Below are 16,611 nucleotides of genomic sequence, written 5' to 3' on the forward strand. Positions count from 1 at the left end.
AGAATAAGTGGAAGAGGAAAATCAATCTTGGTTTTCAGAAGCTGGCAGGACATACATTTCCATATAGATAAACTAGCAGGCAGCTAGAAAATAAGACAAAGGGTTGCAAGCTCGATCCCCTTGGGGACGTGCAGGAGGCAGCCGATCAATGAGGACTCCCTCATCACTGATGTTTCTCTCTCTCCCTCTCCTTCTCCTTCTCCCTTCCTCTCTCTAAAATCAATAAAGATATATAAAAAAAGATATTAAGACAGAAATTTAAGATTTTGATTTCTTGATTAAATCATTAAATCTCCCTTACTCGGCAGCACGATTAGGCTTATTTATTGTCAACTATCAGTTCTGCAAAGCACCACTAGAAATTCTCACTGATCTAGCAAAGCTAAGCTTATTAGACTAGCTACAGTGAAGGAGTATAAGAAAGAGAAAAACAGGGAATATTTATAAGTTTTATGAGGCTGCAGTGAAGTGGACCACTTTAATCAAGGTCTTGCAAGGTGGGGAACTGGTTAGAACTGCCCTAAATTTATGATACAAGTTTTGGACTGATGGGCACAATGAAATGAGACGTTTTGAAACAAGTCTTGTTGAGCAAGTAATCTTGATAAGTAATCTAATTTAGTTGTTTCACAGTCAGGAGTAAGTTATTTCCTGAAGCAAGTAGATAAATGATTTTTGTTTGTTCTCAGTATTATTTAACCTATGGACAGGGAAATGTGTCTATGTCCAGAAATGTTGAACATTAGCAACACTATGTTGGTGTCAGTTCCTCATATTTTATGGAGTTAAAACACTTAAAATTTATTGATCAGTATTTGGGGATGGTTTAAGACTTTAGATAGCCTATTATAAATTGTTAAAATATGCTACCCTGGAATGGACAATATACTGGAGTTAACAGAGTAAATATGGAAAAGCCCCAGAAAGAAGAAATCTAGGTTGCTGACACTATCCTAAGAAACTACTGTGATCAGAAAATCCACCTGTTTTAGTTCACAGCTTTCAAAGCCAAAGCTTCATACAAAATGTAAAAACTGTTCTATTTTTTTTTTTAAATAGGTGAAAATTTATAGAAAAATCTTAAATTGTTTAAGAAAGTTGGATTCTATCACCAAATACAGAACACCATCTTTGCACTTAAATTGGTGGGTTATTTATTTTAGTATTTTTAAAATTCTTCAGTAAGTTTTAAAGTACTAAGTGCCTTTAGAGAAGAGGTTTAATTTCTGAAGAGTTTTTAATATTCTTTGTAGATTTAAATGTTCTGCAGAGCCTCAAAAGGAATAGATTCTGTAAACCTAGTCAAAGAGTGACTCATTTTACATGATTGAATATGTCTATAATTAAATCAAGATTTATTTGATGCTAGAAACTTATACCAGGAGTGACAGGAAAATATGAGGTAAATTATTTTGTAGCAGATTCAAAATTAAAAATAAACATGAAATATTAACTCAATGTCATAAAAATGTATACATTTTAAACTAAATTGCTCAGAGAATTACCAAATTATCATTGTATTCGCTAACTTTTATGTTCAAAATATGCTATCATTTTGTAGGGCAAAATACATCATGTTAGGCCACTGAGGATATAAAGTTAAATTTGTAGAATTTAAGAAAAATAACATATGTAAGTGTAAATTTTTTAAGTATATACGTAATGTATAATTATACAATGTATAATACCCCTAAAATGGTAATTAGAAATATCTTTAGTGGGTCTATATCTTGGCCTATCAGTTTTAAAAATAGTAGTCATCAGCCAAAGAGTACCATTTGGTAGTGTACAGTGTCTTTTTTCCCCCTTTTAAAATTCTCTCAATGTGTACACATTTATGTTTTCTGAACCACATATTACGTGACTTAACTTCTTAACATTTCTCTTACATAATGCATAAAATTATTAAATTTAGAAAACTTAACATACTTTTAAAAATTTACTCTACAGCCATACTCCAACTCTGCCCTTCACTCCAGTATCGTCTTACACCCCAGTATCTTCTTACACCAGTGTCCTCTTATACCCCAGTATCCTTACACCCCAGTATCCTCTTACACCCCACTGTACTTACACCCCAGTATCCTCTTACACCCCAGTGTACTCTTACACCCCAGTGTACTCTTATACCCCAGTATCCTCTTACACCCCAGTGTACTCTTACACCCCAGTATCCTCTTACACCCCAGTATCCTCTTATACCCCAGTGTACTCTTATATCCTAGTATCCTCTTACACTCCAGTGTACTCTTACATCCCAGTATCCTCTTACACCCCAGTATCCTCTTACACCCCAGTGTCCACTTACACCTCAGTATCCTCTTACACCCCAGTATCCTCTTACACCCCAGTGTCCTTACACCCCAGTGTCCTCTTACACCCCAGTGTCCTCTTACATCCCAGTGTCCTCTTTACAGTACTTTTATCCTCTGGTGCAGGATCCAATTCAGGATCAAATATTCCATTTGGATATCATGTCTCTCTAATACCTTTACTCTGTAACAGTTTCTCAGCCTCCTTGTCTTCTATGACTGACTTTTTTGAGCATACAGGCCATTTACTTTATACTTGTCAATCGTCAGTTTGGGTTTGTCTGATATTTCTTCATGATTTGTTTTTTCCATTTTTCTCAGGATGCCATATGCACTGCCCCTCAGTGATGTTAATTTTGTTCACCTGATGCAGATATCATCCCGATTCCCTGTAGTTCGCTAAACTGAGTTTAATTTTAATTACTGAATCTTCATTTCTAAATATTGTGTTTGGTTCATTTACAAATCTGCTAGAATTTATTCATTCATTAATAGTTGTTGTTCCCTGCCAACGTTCTGATCTTTTCATATTCCTTTTATCAGAGCTGTTCTATAATCCATGTTGATAATTCCCATATCAGATCTTTGCAAGACTCTTTCTGCTGTCTGCTATTTTTTCTAGTTCTGTTTCATGATTCTTTGTTTCCTTGTGTGCTTGAATATTTGACTCTGACATCTTGGTTTGTGCTCCTTTGTGGAAATTCCTTGAAGTCTAGAATTAAGCCTAACCTATTTTTCCTCCTGTCTCACTGGTTGTACCTAAATGCATTGAGGTAATGCATTTCTCTAGTGAGGATTTATATTTACCTGTGCCATGTGCCTACAGCACTGCCAGTCTGAGATCCCAACGAAACAATTCACTCTGGTGATGTGTATTTGGAAGGCTGATCTGCAAAACGCCAGTCTGTAGTTATAATTTTTGGGGGATGTGATTCTTCCCTTTCTTTTCTTCTTGACACTAAGGCAAACTTTGCTGGAAGCAATATAACTTTACTTCTGCTACACCCTCACATGATTGTACAATCCTTGGGGCAGGGGGGACTCAGCTTTGAAAAAGGGTACATTTCCTGTGACAAGCCACCACTCAGAAGGGCTCTAGACCTGTGCTGTCCACTATGATAGTCACTAGTAACATGTGGCTCTGAAGTACCTGACATGGAACTACTGAGACTAAAGGAACTGGATTTCTAATTTTATTTAATTTTAATTAATTTAAGTTTAAATAAAAAACTGAAGCAGTGTAAAATATTTTCATTATACACAACTTTACTGGTTTGGTAGAGCTATAATTCGCTTTAACCAATAAATAGTTTCAGACGATAAAAATTTAGTATTTGAATTAAGATGTTACTTAAGTGTAAAATACACAGTATCCTAAAAACATGTATACACACTTTTCTGATAGCTCAATTGATGTTTCTTTCTTTTCAGATTTAACCTTTGGAATTAATAATTATTCAAAATGTGTATACATTTTTGGGGGACACCTCGTATATTCCAGGTTTTAAAGTCTTAGTATTTAAAAGTATAGAATGTATCTCAGTAAAATTTTGTTAGTTACATGTTGAAATATTTCAAACATACTGGGTTAAATATAATGCTATTTAATAAAATTAAAGTCATCTGTTTCTTTCTCTTTTAACATGACTACTAAAAAACTTTAAATCACATATGTGACTTACATATTTCCATTGGACAGTACTCTAGGCTTTATTTTCTGTTCCTTTTGCCTCAAAAGGCTGTGAAAATTGGATCTTAAATCACTGAATTTAGTAAATGCACTCAGAACAAAGCACTTTAGCACTCTACTAACTTCTCTGCTTTGAAGTTCTTTCTTTCACTCAGGCCAAAGCAGCTTCAGAATCACCTGGAGTGCTTATTAAAATACAGGTTGCTGGGTTCCATCCCTAGAGTTTCTAATTAGTAGCCTTAGGGTGGGGCCTAATAATTTACATTTCTTACAACTTCCCAGATGCTGCTGATCCAATGATGTTGACTAAGAACAAATGACTTATATTTTTGTCTTAATATCCTATAAGCACTTTGATACTTTTAAGAAATTTGACATTTTACTCAACTTTTTTAAAGGGGGAGAGGGGATGTTTTTGCCATGATGATCATTTAAATAACTTCTTAGTTATTCAAATACCCATTCCCTCTTGAACCTGCTCCAATTAGCACTTTGCAAAAAGACTGCAGGACTTAGCCAAAAAAAGCTCCTGAATGCATTTTAGTATGATCTCATACTAAAAATTAGATTTATATGCAATTTTCAGTGATATCTATATGCTCTTAGCTTATGTGCCATTTAATATGTGGAATTTTTAAAGGCCATTTAGAAAGCATGGTAAAAATCCCAGACAAAAACCACATTAAGAAAAGGAATTTCCCTCATTGTTAAATCTTTTCACATAATCCTCTACTAGTACAGCCACACTTCCCTACTAAACCTTCATTCTCAAAGGTTTAAGATTTGCTAGTTGCTAAATCTCTCTCTGAAGCCCTGACTTTCTTTACCTCTGGACACAACACTCTCTTAGATACTACAATGTTATAGTATTTTGGTTTATCTCTCATTTTCTAGACTCTTATGTTTCTTCAATAACCTAGCTCTTAGACCTCTAGTTCGTCTTTATACTGTTGGTGACTTTCATCCCCTCATGGCTTCAAATGATTATCTCTATTACATTAAAAAAGCACTAATATCATTTTATTAAAAATTTTTTTTTACTGTTGACACTATTAAAGATGCCCCTCCACCCAGCCTACCTTCCCACCTCAGCCTTAAAATTTAAAGGACAGATGATGCAAACAAAATACAAAACACTAAATTATTAAATGAAGAAAAGAGACACTTGGAATCCAGACACTTGCATTAAAGTCCTAATCCTGTCTGTGCAACTTTTAACTCATCTGGTAGACCTAAGTTTCTGCATTTAAAAAAAGGGGGGAGAGTAATTTAGATGGCCTCTCTATAGTTTTTGTTTTCTTTTTTTCATATTCTAGTTTATATTTTTTAACTATTCACAAATTATGTGTCTCTTTATGGCCTTTACTTCCATTGTTATAATTTTTATACAGAAAATTGGGGGGGATTATCTCTTACTGATATTATATCTTAGATAAATGTTTTCAGAAGGATAGGTTCTAGAGGTTCTGTGAAAACAGGTCAATCTGTTTACTTGTTGGCAAAAGCAAAACAATTTGGCAAGTAAGTTTCATTTATAGAGAATGGGCTTGTTTACTCCAGAACTTAGTGTTCAACTACTTTCTAAAGTAAGGTGTTGATGCACATTTTACTTTATTAATTTTTCACGAACACTGTATTTAGTTATTTAAAATAATTCTCACTTTCCCCCTTTGACCTTCCTATATATGATTACATAACACCCCCCCCCGTTAGATTAATTTTCAGTCTGCTTGAATTTTTGTAACTCATGTACTTTAGTTTAACACATCAGTTTTTATTTAAGCATCATTTGCTAACTTGAGTCACCTTAGCCATTTGTCTTCATAAAATTATATCCTAAAGCTAAAATCTAAAGCTGTCGATCATTTGTTTATTGTTAAGGCTATCTACATGTATTACGTTAACGAATACACTTGATCAGAATAACTCCCCAAAATTAAATTTTATATATACAGATCATTTCATTTCCAGTTGCTTTAATGTCCAAATAAGACAACACACATTTCTTATTGGGGTGATTACTTCGTAAGTTATATGAATGTCTAGTCACTATGTTGTACACCTGAAACTAATATAAACTGTATGTCAATTATAATTGAAAAATTAAAAAAAAAATAAAGACAACACAAGTTTACTTCAAGAAAAAATAAAAGAATTAAATAGGACAGCAGAAGTAACACTGGGTTCATGGATTTTTAAGTGATCATTCAGAAACATATTATCTTGCTTTGTCCTTTATTGTATCCCCAATGCTCCTGTCACAATTTATTGTTACGATAACTTGCCAAATATATTTATATCTTTATGCTTTGTTAACAAAGGTTCCTTTTCTGCTTGGAATATCCTCCAGTTTTTTCAGTTTGTTTATTTAGATTTAATTTATGCTTTTGGGCTCAGCTAAAATGTTCTGGGCAGAATAAATCATTATTCTCTTTTTATTTCCTACAACAATTTGTTTATAATTTCAGTATACCTTGCTATTTACTTTTCCTTCTATTATGATTATTTATTTTCATATCCATTAGGCTGTACGCGTTTCGAAGTAGGGACTGTATATATGTTTCCTCTGACACTTTCTCTTTCCAAAAATCTACCCCAGTACTAAGAATGGTTATTGTGTTTATCCAGTAAGAAACAATGACCTTTCATCTTATCTGACTCAAATAATTATGTCTATTTATGTTACTTTTAATAACACTATTTTAAAAACTATATTATTCACATTAACACATAAATTGTATATTAATGCAAATTAGATTAAATAGCAATTAAAGAATATAAAATTAAGATGTAAAGGTCCTTTTGCTGTAATGAGATATAAAGTTTTAAATAATTTCTAATTTTCTCAGTTGACTCACTTTTAACATATAAACTATGGATTACCTGTCAAAATAAATTAAATAATGTTGTCGTTTTAAGAGAACTTTGTAAACATAGTATAACAAGCATTCTTTATAAATTTTCTAAATTGTTCTGTTCTTTAAGATATTATTTTAAACACAAAGAACTTAAAATATTTTTAAATGAATAACTCTGAATGATAAACATCACAAACACTTAAAACTAGGGTTTCAGTAATATTTTCTATGTTTAATATATATGCCAGACCACCCCAAGTATAAACACAGTATTACTGTAAATGTCTCTAAAATGTATTTAAAATTAATGAGATCAATATATGTAGTTTTAGAAATCACTGCTTCAATATTTTTCAGAAATAATTTTAAGTATAACACTGTAAATTATAACATTTGTTTCTAAATCTAAAATTATTCTCCAATATTCTGCTATTTGCAATAGACACATAGCAAAGATGCCATTAAGTGCCTGAGGTACTTATATTATGGCATCATCTACTCTAATCAAATGTTCCCACCATAATGTCACAAGTAACAGTGCTGATATTTTTTCTCTGCATGTTGCGATTCCCTAGTTCATGTCTAAATAACTATTGCCACGCCAGTACATCAGCACACATTCCACCCCATCTCCACCCTACCTGCCAAATCTCAGCCTTTAATTTGCTTCTTCAGTTTCTTAATTTGCTTCTCCATCATTATTTCTATTTAAAGTATTCTCTTAAAAAAACTACCCTGCCACCCCAAATTCAATGATCATATTCTATCATTCTCTTCCAAGTATGCACAGGTAAAATTAAATTTGGAGATTAGAGAACAGAAAAAGGTTGGAAACATAAATCAAAATCCACAAACCTAAAGGGTATGTTTTTGTACCGCAACACAACATTTCAAAGGATAAGTCAACTGAAATGTTTAAGAAAAATATTAAACAGTTCAAAGGGAGTATTTTTAGCACTGTAAATTAGATTAGACTGAAAAATAATAACTGTGATTCATAAAAACATTATGGTCAAGTGTATCGCTTGACTAATGCTTACTGATCTATAATATACAAATTCACTCAGCTCAGCAGTATAAAGGCATTTTTAAAGCCCCATTTACTAAATGCAATGTAATTCTGGAATCTTGATTTGTTTTTGTTTTGTTATTTTTGCTTAAGGTTTCAATAGTACTATAAGAATTTAAGATCAGATTCTATTTTAGATCTGCAAGATCACTGCCCTCTTATTTAAAAAAATTACAAATCAACAACAGTAATTTTGCATTCTATTTGCACTTAGCTAAAAGTGACAACCCAAAACATTTCAACGATTAACCCCATTTGTAATATTTGTGTATGCAAATTTTATTTTATTTTATTTTTTTATTTAAATATATCTTTATTGATTTCAGAGAGAGGAAGGGAGAGGGGGAGAGACAGACAGAAACATCAGTGATGAGAGAGAGACATTGACTGGCTGCCTTCTGTAAGCCCCCGACTGGCGATCGAGCCCACAACCTGGGCATGTGCCCCGACCAGGAATTGAACCCTGATCTCCTGAATCCTAGGTCGATGCTCAACCGCTGAGCCATGCCTGGCAGGGTGTTGCAAATTTTAAAGTAAAAAATCTGGGACTAAAGTCATTAAAAAGTAGAACTGGAAAATCAAGTATACTTATTTATACCAGAAATACTTTACTATTATTTCTTTAGGCAAAAAGAGGTATCCCTACCATATCTGTTTCCCCACCTCTGGTTTTCTCCTCTGGGTTTAGCCTCTTCTGTTTCCCTATGCACCACGACTGTGGTTGGTCACCTTATTCTCCACCTCAGCTTGTCCAGTGCTTTCCATCCTACTTCAATCCTTCAACCACCTTCCCCAGACACCCTAAGCACTGATGAAAAATAATCACGCCAGTTTACAGATTTGTTAAACAAAAATACAAATTGATAATTTCATCTCTGTCCCTTGACATATTTACCTGTCACTAACTTATCTTCAGTCAGATCCACCTTCTATTCATTTCACGGCCTATCAAAAACTTTTGCCACTATTTTACATTTTGTGCCCAATTTTCAGATGACCTAAGATTAACACTTCATAGCAAACTGACACAATCATACAGAAATGCCAACTTCTTGCCCACCCTCCCTGAATCCATATCACTGCTTCCTTCTTTGCAATCTAGAGAAAGCATTCTGTCTTGATGTTCTTAATATCATCTTCTCCAGAAATGGATGATATTAGTCCATCATTCATCCATTGATATTTTTCTTCAGCCACACCCACTCCGTTAGTTTTACCCCAGGATCACTAAGTCTCTCCTAATCTTAAAAAAAAAGTCCTCGACCCTAAATGCCTTCTATAGTTTCCATCTAATCTCTCTCAATCTCTATTAAGAATTTCTATGAAGACTAATGTAAACTTAGTTGCTGCTAGATATCCCTTTTTATTCAATGCAGTTAAGTTTTTATCTCCATCATTAACATTTCTCAGACTTCTTTTCTCTATACCTTTGTCTGCTTTGCCCTTAGATTTTCCTCAGACTTCCATTCTCCATGTTCTTCTCACTCTCTACCCTCAGAATTCCTCACATATATATTCAACTGCCTATAAAAGCGCCATCTGAATGTTCCTGAGACACTCAAGTCAACTAATCATTTACATTTTTCTCTAGTCTTGGTACGAATTTTTATCTTAGTTTGGTGATAACAAAATTTATCAAACTACACAGTAACAAGAGGGCCATTCTAGAACCCTCTATTTCTCTTGTCTGTGCTCTAGATCCAAGCAATAAGGAATTCTTTAAATTAACCCCATAAATTTTTTCCTTCATTTCACACGCTCATGACCACCGTTTCTAGTTCAGGCTTTCACCATCTCTTTTGGATTACTATAAACAGCTCTCCCTGGCAACACCTCCCAACTAATTTCTATGTTCTGGTCTCAATTTCTCAAATCTACTCTCTCTATATCTGTTATAATTAAGTTACTGAAAATAAATCATATCATAATGTCTGCTTTATTGTTGAAAACCATTGGCTCTTTAGTTACTTTCCAAGACCTTTTGTGATCTGACACCTAACTATGCAATCTCATTTCCTCCCTCTGTAACCCTCTACCCCCATAATTTAAAAAACAAAACAATAATGTTTTAAATTCTCTTGAACACATACCCATACAGTTTAAGATCATTTTACCTATGCATTTTGTCCCTCTGCCTACAACAGCTTTCTCTAGGTGCACATACCGGGTAAATTCTTTAACCTTGGAATGCAGCTCTGGTATCCCTTTTCTGAAGCCTTTCTTTTTTGCTACAATTCCACAGTGATCCCCTCCAGGTAGTGTTAGTTACTTCTTCCTCTGTGCTATCCCCATATTCTATACCTATTCCTGTTACTATACCTATTCCATCACATTCTATAGGTGACCCTGCTAAAAAACTCAGAATTTATCTTTTTCATAATGATACCCATGGATGATTTATGAAGAAATATACTATATTTGACATTACTTTACCCTGAAATAAAAGCATTCTGAAGGCACAGTAAGAAAAAACTGCAAATGCTGAAAGAATATATCTGGAATCCTTAATCAGGACAAAATATTATAATATTTAAGGGGGAAAAACCACCTTGACATACAGAAAATAAGGGGAAAAATGATTCCCTAAAAATTATGAGGTTAAGAGCACAGTATTGGTGTTTTTCTCAGAATACACGTGAAATACTTAACATAGTGACTGGAACACAATTATGTGTTCTTAAAAGTTACTGCTATTATTGCTAACATTATTGTCACCTAAAGTGTCTAGACTTGGACAAATTAAAAGTTGTTCTAGGTCACAGGTACTTTTGATCTTGGTCCTAAAAATTATAGATTCCCTCAAAACTCTCTTCAGTTTTTCAAGAAAAAAACAAGTCATTTAAAAGTGACTTCTTATACTAGTAAATGTGATAAACAGTACCTCCTTTATTATTTCATAAGTAACTAATTTATAATGGTCCTTTCCCTAATTAAAATCATTATATTATCAGGAAATTTTATTGAAGAGACTTATCAATTTCTTCTTGCTAAAAGTTCCTTTGTCACCACATATTAAAACAAATGCATCAAATGATTAACACAGCAAAGTGCAAGGCAATTCTTTTCTTATAGAGTTATAAAGTCTAAAACAGTTGTAAGAGTTGCTTTACCTTCGGGGGCATCTGCGTCACATCTCTTTGGCACAGAAAGAGTTGAATTGCCTTTATGGTCATCATAAGTTATATTGCTCTGAAAGATAAAAATATGGTAAAATGTAATTATAAATTTATTTTGAATCAAAAGTAATCACATTAACTTTATACTGTGTTTTCTATTAAACTACATCTACCTAATATTCTAAAAGGTAAATTTTAAGATAAATCTAATATGAGGACTTCTTTGCAACAATCTTTAGGTCCTGCGCTGAACAGAGGTCCTTCCTAGAGAAAGGGCGTACTTATTTTTCCACAGTGGAACAAGAAAAGAATATATTTGGTCCATACAAAAGCACAATCTTCATTCATTCATAGAAGAATGTTTAAAAAGCATGACCCAGTGAGCTAGGCGCAGGGAATGAGGCAAAAAGAGAATTAAGAGGGTGTAAGAAGTGGGATACAGGACTCAAGTAACCTGACACTGCGATTCCCAAACTCAGGTCATTTGTGCACCCCATTGCGACTGCTCCGCCGACACTGTTGCTGGGCATTTCCCAATGACCTAACCTTTCAGCACCTGGCGGTCTATGGACGGTGCTGACCGGGCTCGCCCTGCGAGTTCGGTGTTTCTGTCCCTAAGGGCACGTCAGCCTAAGAAGCAGGGGATAAAGGCAGGCTGGAAGGCAGCGCACGGGGCCGGCGCGCGGGGGGATCCAGCCACGCAGGGCCACAGCGAGCCCCACATGCGGATTTGATCTGAGTTGTGAGGAAGTAGAACGGGAGGTATTTTAGGAAAAGGGAACTAAACTAAGGTTGAACCGGTTATGGCCAAAATATTTTAAATCGTCAAAACACCCAAACTAGCTACCCAATTATAACGGGGAACCACAGCTGGCTTTGAAAGAGCACCATCAAGGAACCAGAGTTCCAGGTAAGAGAATACCCAGCTACCCACAAACAGAACATTGATAAAGCATCTTCGTGGGGTTCAGAGCACTGATGAGCAGACAGTTTTCTTATCAACACTTTTTTGGGGAGCTATATTAATAAATTTACTTAAAATGCTATTTTCAAGGAAATGTTATGGGTTTTATTAAAGTTCTGAGATAAAGCTCAGTAGCTTAGCACCATGGGATCCATTTAAACAACTATTTTAATGAAACTCTGTGTTATTTTTAAAAAGAACTTGTATGAAACAAATATAAATATGCTAAAAGTGGAATAACCAGTTTTAGCAAAATTAAATTTAATCTGATGAGCTCATCTTATGCCAGCCTTCACAAATTAAAATTTGCTTTAAAATATCAAAATAATGCATTTTTAAGTTTAGCACTTACCTCTATTACATAATTTTGGCTTCCATACATAACATACTGGGGAGCAAGACTATAAATCATATAGCTAGTGTGAAGGACAATAAGCAGAAGTATCATGCAGAGAAATAAGAGTGCCTGGGGCCTGGTTCTACCTCTTCTGATTTTATATAACTGGAAAGAAAAAAGACAGTAACAATATTTCAGCAATATGTTTTATTTGTAAGACACTAAGTCCTGCTCATGTGTTAGGGGTAATGAACACAGTTCAATCAACCATTTCTTTTTTTCAAAATAAATACTAAGAGTTCTTAATCATCCCAAATAATTATAAGAATGGTAAAGACAACTTTCTCCCTGCACAGCTTTCAGGTTTAGATTTGTTTATTTTTAAATCATGGCAAAGAATCTATATCCAAAGGAACCTATAAAAACTAAGGACCTAGAGAGTACATCAGTATTTACAATGGTCTGTTTCCAGACAAATATTCTAAACTTATTATGCAATAACATCTGCTAGAAGCTCATAGAGCTAAGAATTGTGAACTACCTCTAATGCTATCTAAAAATTAGAAGAATTAGTTTAAACTATAAGTATTAGTAATATATTTGTGGTTTTATATAACTGCACAAGAACAGACACATCACATGTTTGTACTCATTTTTATGAAATACTCATAACATCCTCATACTGTCATAAAATCTAGTTTATGATAACAGGACTACATATTTGCATATGTACCTATACTAGAGCAAAACTAAAACATATGCTAACAAATACAAGGAACTGGGTAGCTTGCTTCATTTCAATGGAACAGCACACTTTTATTTTAGCAACTAGGATACCACCTACCTCTTTTATTACTAGTTTGTAGTACAATACAGAGTAACAGAATTCCAGCTCTAAATGGGAGGATGATATGATCACCTAAATTTTTACCTTTCCCAGATTCCCTTGCACCTAGTAGAGTCTAGCAGTGATAAAATACTAAACATCAAAGAAAAGTCAAAGTCTACTGGAGATTTCTGGGAATGTCTTGCTTTACATAGGAGTCACTCCTTCTTCCTAAGTACCTTTTCCTCATGTAACATGGACAGGATAAATGGAGCTGCAGCTGCAGCTGCCAAGTTACAATAATGAGGGAGAAGCCAAGAGGATTACAGAGATATTAGACTTGACATTTTTGAGATACTAAAGCAATGCTAGATTTTTTTTTCCATAGCAAGAAGTCATTCATTAGTTCAAGCCACTATTTAAATGGTTTTTCTTTTACTCACAGCTGGAAGTAGTCTCTATCTGATACAGCTTCATTTTAAAATTCTTAATTTATCTCAAAATAAACATAAGAAGAAAATAACCCTTTTTCTAATCATATAGTGATCTTTAACTCCTAGTAGGAAGGACCATCTTTTGAGCTACAGTGTATCCATTTGTGCTTCAATGTGTTTCCATGCAGCCAAACACTAAGGAAAAATAATATAAATTCTAGACCAGTTTCTCAACCTTGGCGCTACTGACATATGGGCTGGATAAGTCCTTGTTGTAGGAGGCTGTCCTGTGCACTGTAGGATGTTTATCAGAAACTCTGGCCTCTACCAAATAGGTGCTAGTAGCACCCCCTAGTTGTAGCAACTGGTAATGTCTCCAACACTGTCAAAGTATCCAGGGGGGCAAAATCACTCATTTAATAACCACTGCTCTAGACAAAAACACTTTTATGCTAGAAAAAGTACAAAAGCTAATTTTCCATCACTTTTAGTATCAAAATATTTGTAACTTCTGTATTATAAATATAAAATAACTTTCAATAATAAAGATGCACAAAATGATGAAAGTAATAATACTGTAATATATACTCACTCTAATCCAAAAGAACCATATGCCAATATTTCTAATCCCCGCCATTGAAGTAAAAATAAAGTACATAATAATAATTGTTATAAGAATATAATCAAGAGGAAAAACCTGAAAAAGAAAGATAAAATTAAATATACAAACAGGGCTCTAGAAGTCACATAAAATTAACCAAAACTTCATTATTCATATTTGGCAAATATTTAAAATACCAAACCTGATTTAGATTAGGCTACTATAAAATACAAAACACAAAACAAAAAAATGAACAATTACCAAATTGTTTAGCACTATGATTCTAAGAAAAATTCTAGGACACATTAAGCTAAAAATTATAATTAAATATACAATAAAAACCTTCATCAAAAACTAAAAACAGGAATTGCTTAGAAAAGTATATCTTAAGGTTTATATTGTATAAAGTCAAATTATGTATAATTAAAGAGTTCAGAAATACATCAATATAATAATTCTTAAAGCAACACATCAATGGAAAAGTTATGCATAAATAAAAAGCCAAATCAGCAACTAACAAGCATATAATGTCAAGCAGTAATAGGCTTTTCAACATAATAACTTGACAGTTTGTGAGAATGTGTGGAGTATAAAATGACTGTTTTTTTACTTACTGTTTGTAGTAAAGGCAAAAGCATATTCAGTGGATTACTCAGATTAGCTCCAAAAATTATGAAACCAGAATTGATTCCAGCTGAATGAAGAGCTTTATCCAAACTAAAAAAAAAGACAAAAGAAAAAAATTATAGTGATTTTACATATTATATGACATTTTCACTTAATTTAACTTAAGCATGTAAATTCAACTGAGTCAAAGAAAACCTCGAATAACAAACCTCACTTAAATATCTTACAGATATTGTTCAATTAATAGAGAACAAAGAAATACTATCTCATATTGAAACTTTTTATCATTCTTTGAGTCAATGCTGTAGAACACTTCAAGTAAAATAGCTACTGAAGATGAATAGACTACACTAATGGAATTCAGCGTGAAAATGTGTAACATCATAGGATTTATATAAGTGCTTTAGAAAATGTGTCTAGTGTACTTACTTTGACAAGAAGAGAGAAATTACAAACAGCAATGCAACTAAGATGAAAAATATTCCCCAAATGATCTAAAAGCAAAAAAAAAAAATCATTAAAATATAGTTTTAAAAGTTGATATTAAAAGTGTAAAACCATTATGTTCAATATGAGTTGTTAGTATATGACCATGATCTAACTAAAATGATCCAAGATACATTTTAATTTAATATATAACCTTAGGCATTTGTCATCTAAATTTCCATTATGAGATTGTTTGAAAACATACATAAAACAGACAAAGCATTTGAAAGACTTCATTTGTAAGTAAACAAATGAGATTCTTTGCTAGGTCACATAAAAGATTTATGTTCAGTTACACTCACATATAAACTTCAAAATTAACTGAAAAGTTAAGACTAATAAAACTACATTAAGAATAATATACACATACACAAAAACCAAAACCAAGAAACTCATCATGTTATATTTAACTTGTTAAAATATGGAATTTGGAACATTTTCCCACAGAAATAATGATGTATATATAGTATATATTATATATACCATATATATACTGTATATGCCAATTATATATTTAAAAATTATATCACAGCCCAGAAAAGACTATATAACTGATAATATTTCTGAAATAGAGTACTAGCAGCACTAAAGAAACTGTCATATAAAACCATGTTTTTGTGGAGAAATGTGTTAAACATTGTAATTGTGATATCTCCTTTTAATGTATAAACTTTGTATTAGAGAAGGTAGAAAACAAGCAAAAAAATTTATTTGAACTGGGTCCTTGAGAAATAAAGTTTCAGGCCCGGCCGGGCGTGGCTCAGCGGTTAAGCATCGACCTAGGATTCGGGCGATCAGGGTTCGATTCCCGGTCAGGGCACATGCCCGGGTTCTGGGCCGCAGCCGATCAATGACTCTCTCATCATTGATGTTTCTAGCTCTCTCTCTCCCCTCTCCTTTCCTCTCTCTGAAATTAATAAAGATATATTAAAAAAAAAAAAGAAATAAAGTTTCAGAATGCAAGAGGCAAAACTGATGTTTCTAATAACCTAGGCTTTTTTTTTTCTTGACATCTTCCCAAGTTCCAGGGACAACTAGGTTGAAGAGTCCACAAAACCAAAGCCATGATTACTGAGAAAATGCATGTGTTAGGTAAGCTTTGTTCAGGCACGAACCCTTCTGCATTGCTGGTAGAAATGTAAAATGTGCAGCTGCTGTGAAAAAGTTTGTAGATTCCACAAAAAGTTTAACACAGAATTGCCATATGATCCAACAATTTCATTTCTAGATACTCAAAAGAACTAAAAGCAGGGAATCAAACAGATACTTGTATGCCAATTATCATGGCAGC

General features: G+C 33.4%; 1 protein-coding gene across 2 annotated transcripts in view; it reads right to left on the bottom strand.

Annotated features, from left to right (window-relative positions):
- LMBRD1 (LMBR1 domain containing 1) overlaps positions 1–16,611 on the bottom strand; it is a 133,365-nt gene that overhangs the window by 13,302 nt on the left and 103,452 nt on the right. For both annotated transcript variants that reach the window (XM_081140025.1, XM_081140026.1), the window contains exons 10-14: positions 15,264–15,328; positions 14,822–14,924; positions 14,199–14,303; positions 12,362–12,511; positions 11,040–11,118 (exon numbers count right to left, since the gene is read on the bottom strand). In XM_081140025.1, the coding sequence (XP_080996151.1) occupies positions 11,040–11,118; positions 12,362–12,511; positions 14,199–14,303; positions 14,822–14,924; positions 15,264–15,328 (502 nt within the window). The remainder of the gene's footprint in view (positions 1–11,039; positions 11,119–12,361; positions 12,512–14,198; positions 14,304–14,821; positions 14,925–15,263; positions 15,329–16,611) is intronic.

Source organism: Miniopterus schreibersii (assembly GCF_964146895.1).
Source record: "Miniopterus schreibersii genome assembly, chromosome: 6".
In the NCBI taxonomy this organism is placed as follows: Eukaryota; Metazoa; Chordata; class Mammalia; order Chiroptera; family Miniopteridae; genus Miniopterus; species Miniopterus schreibersii.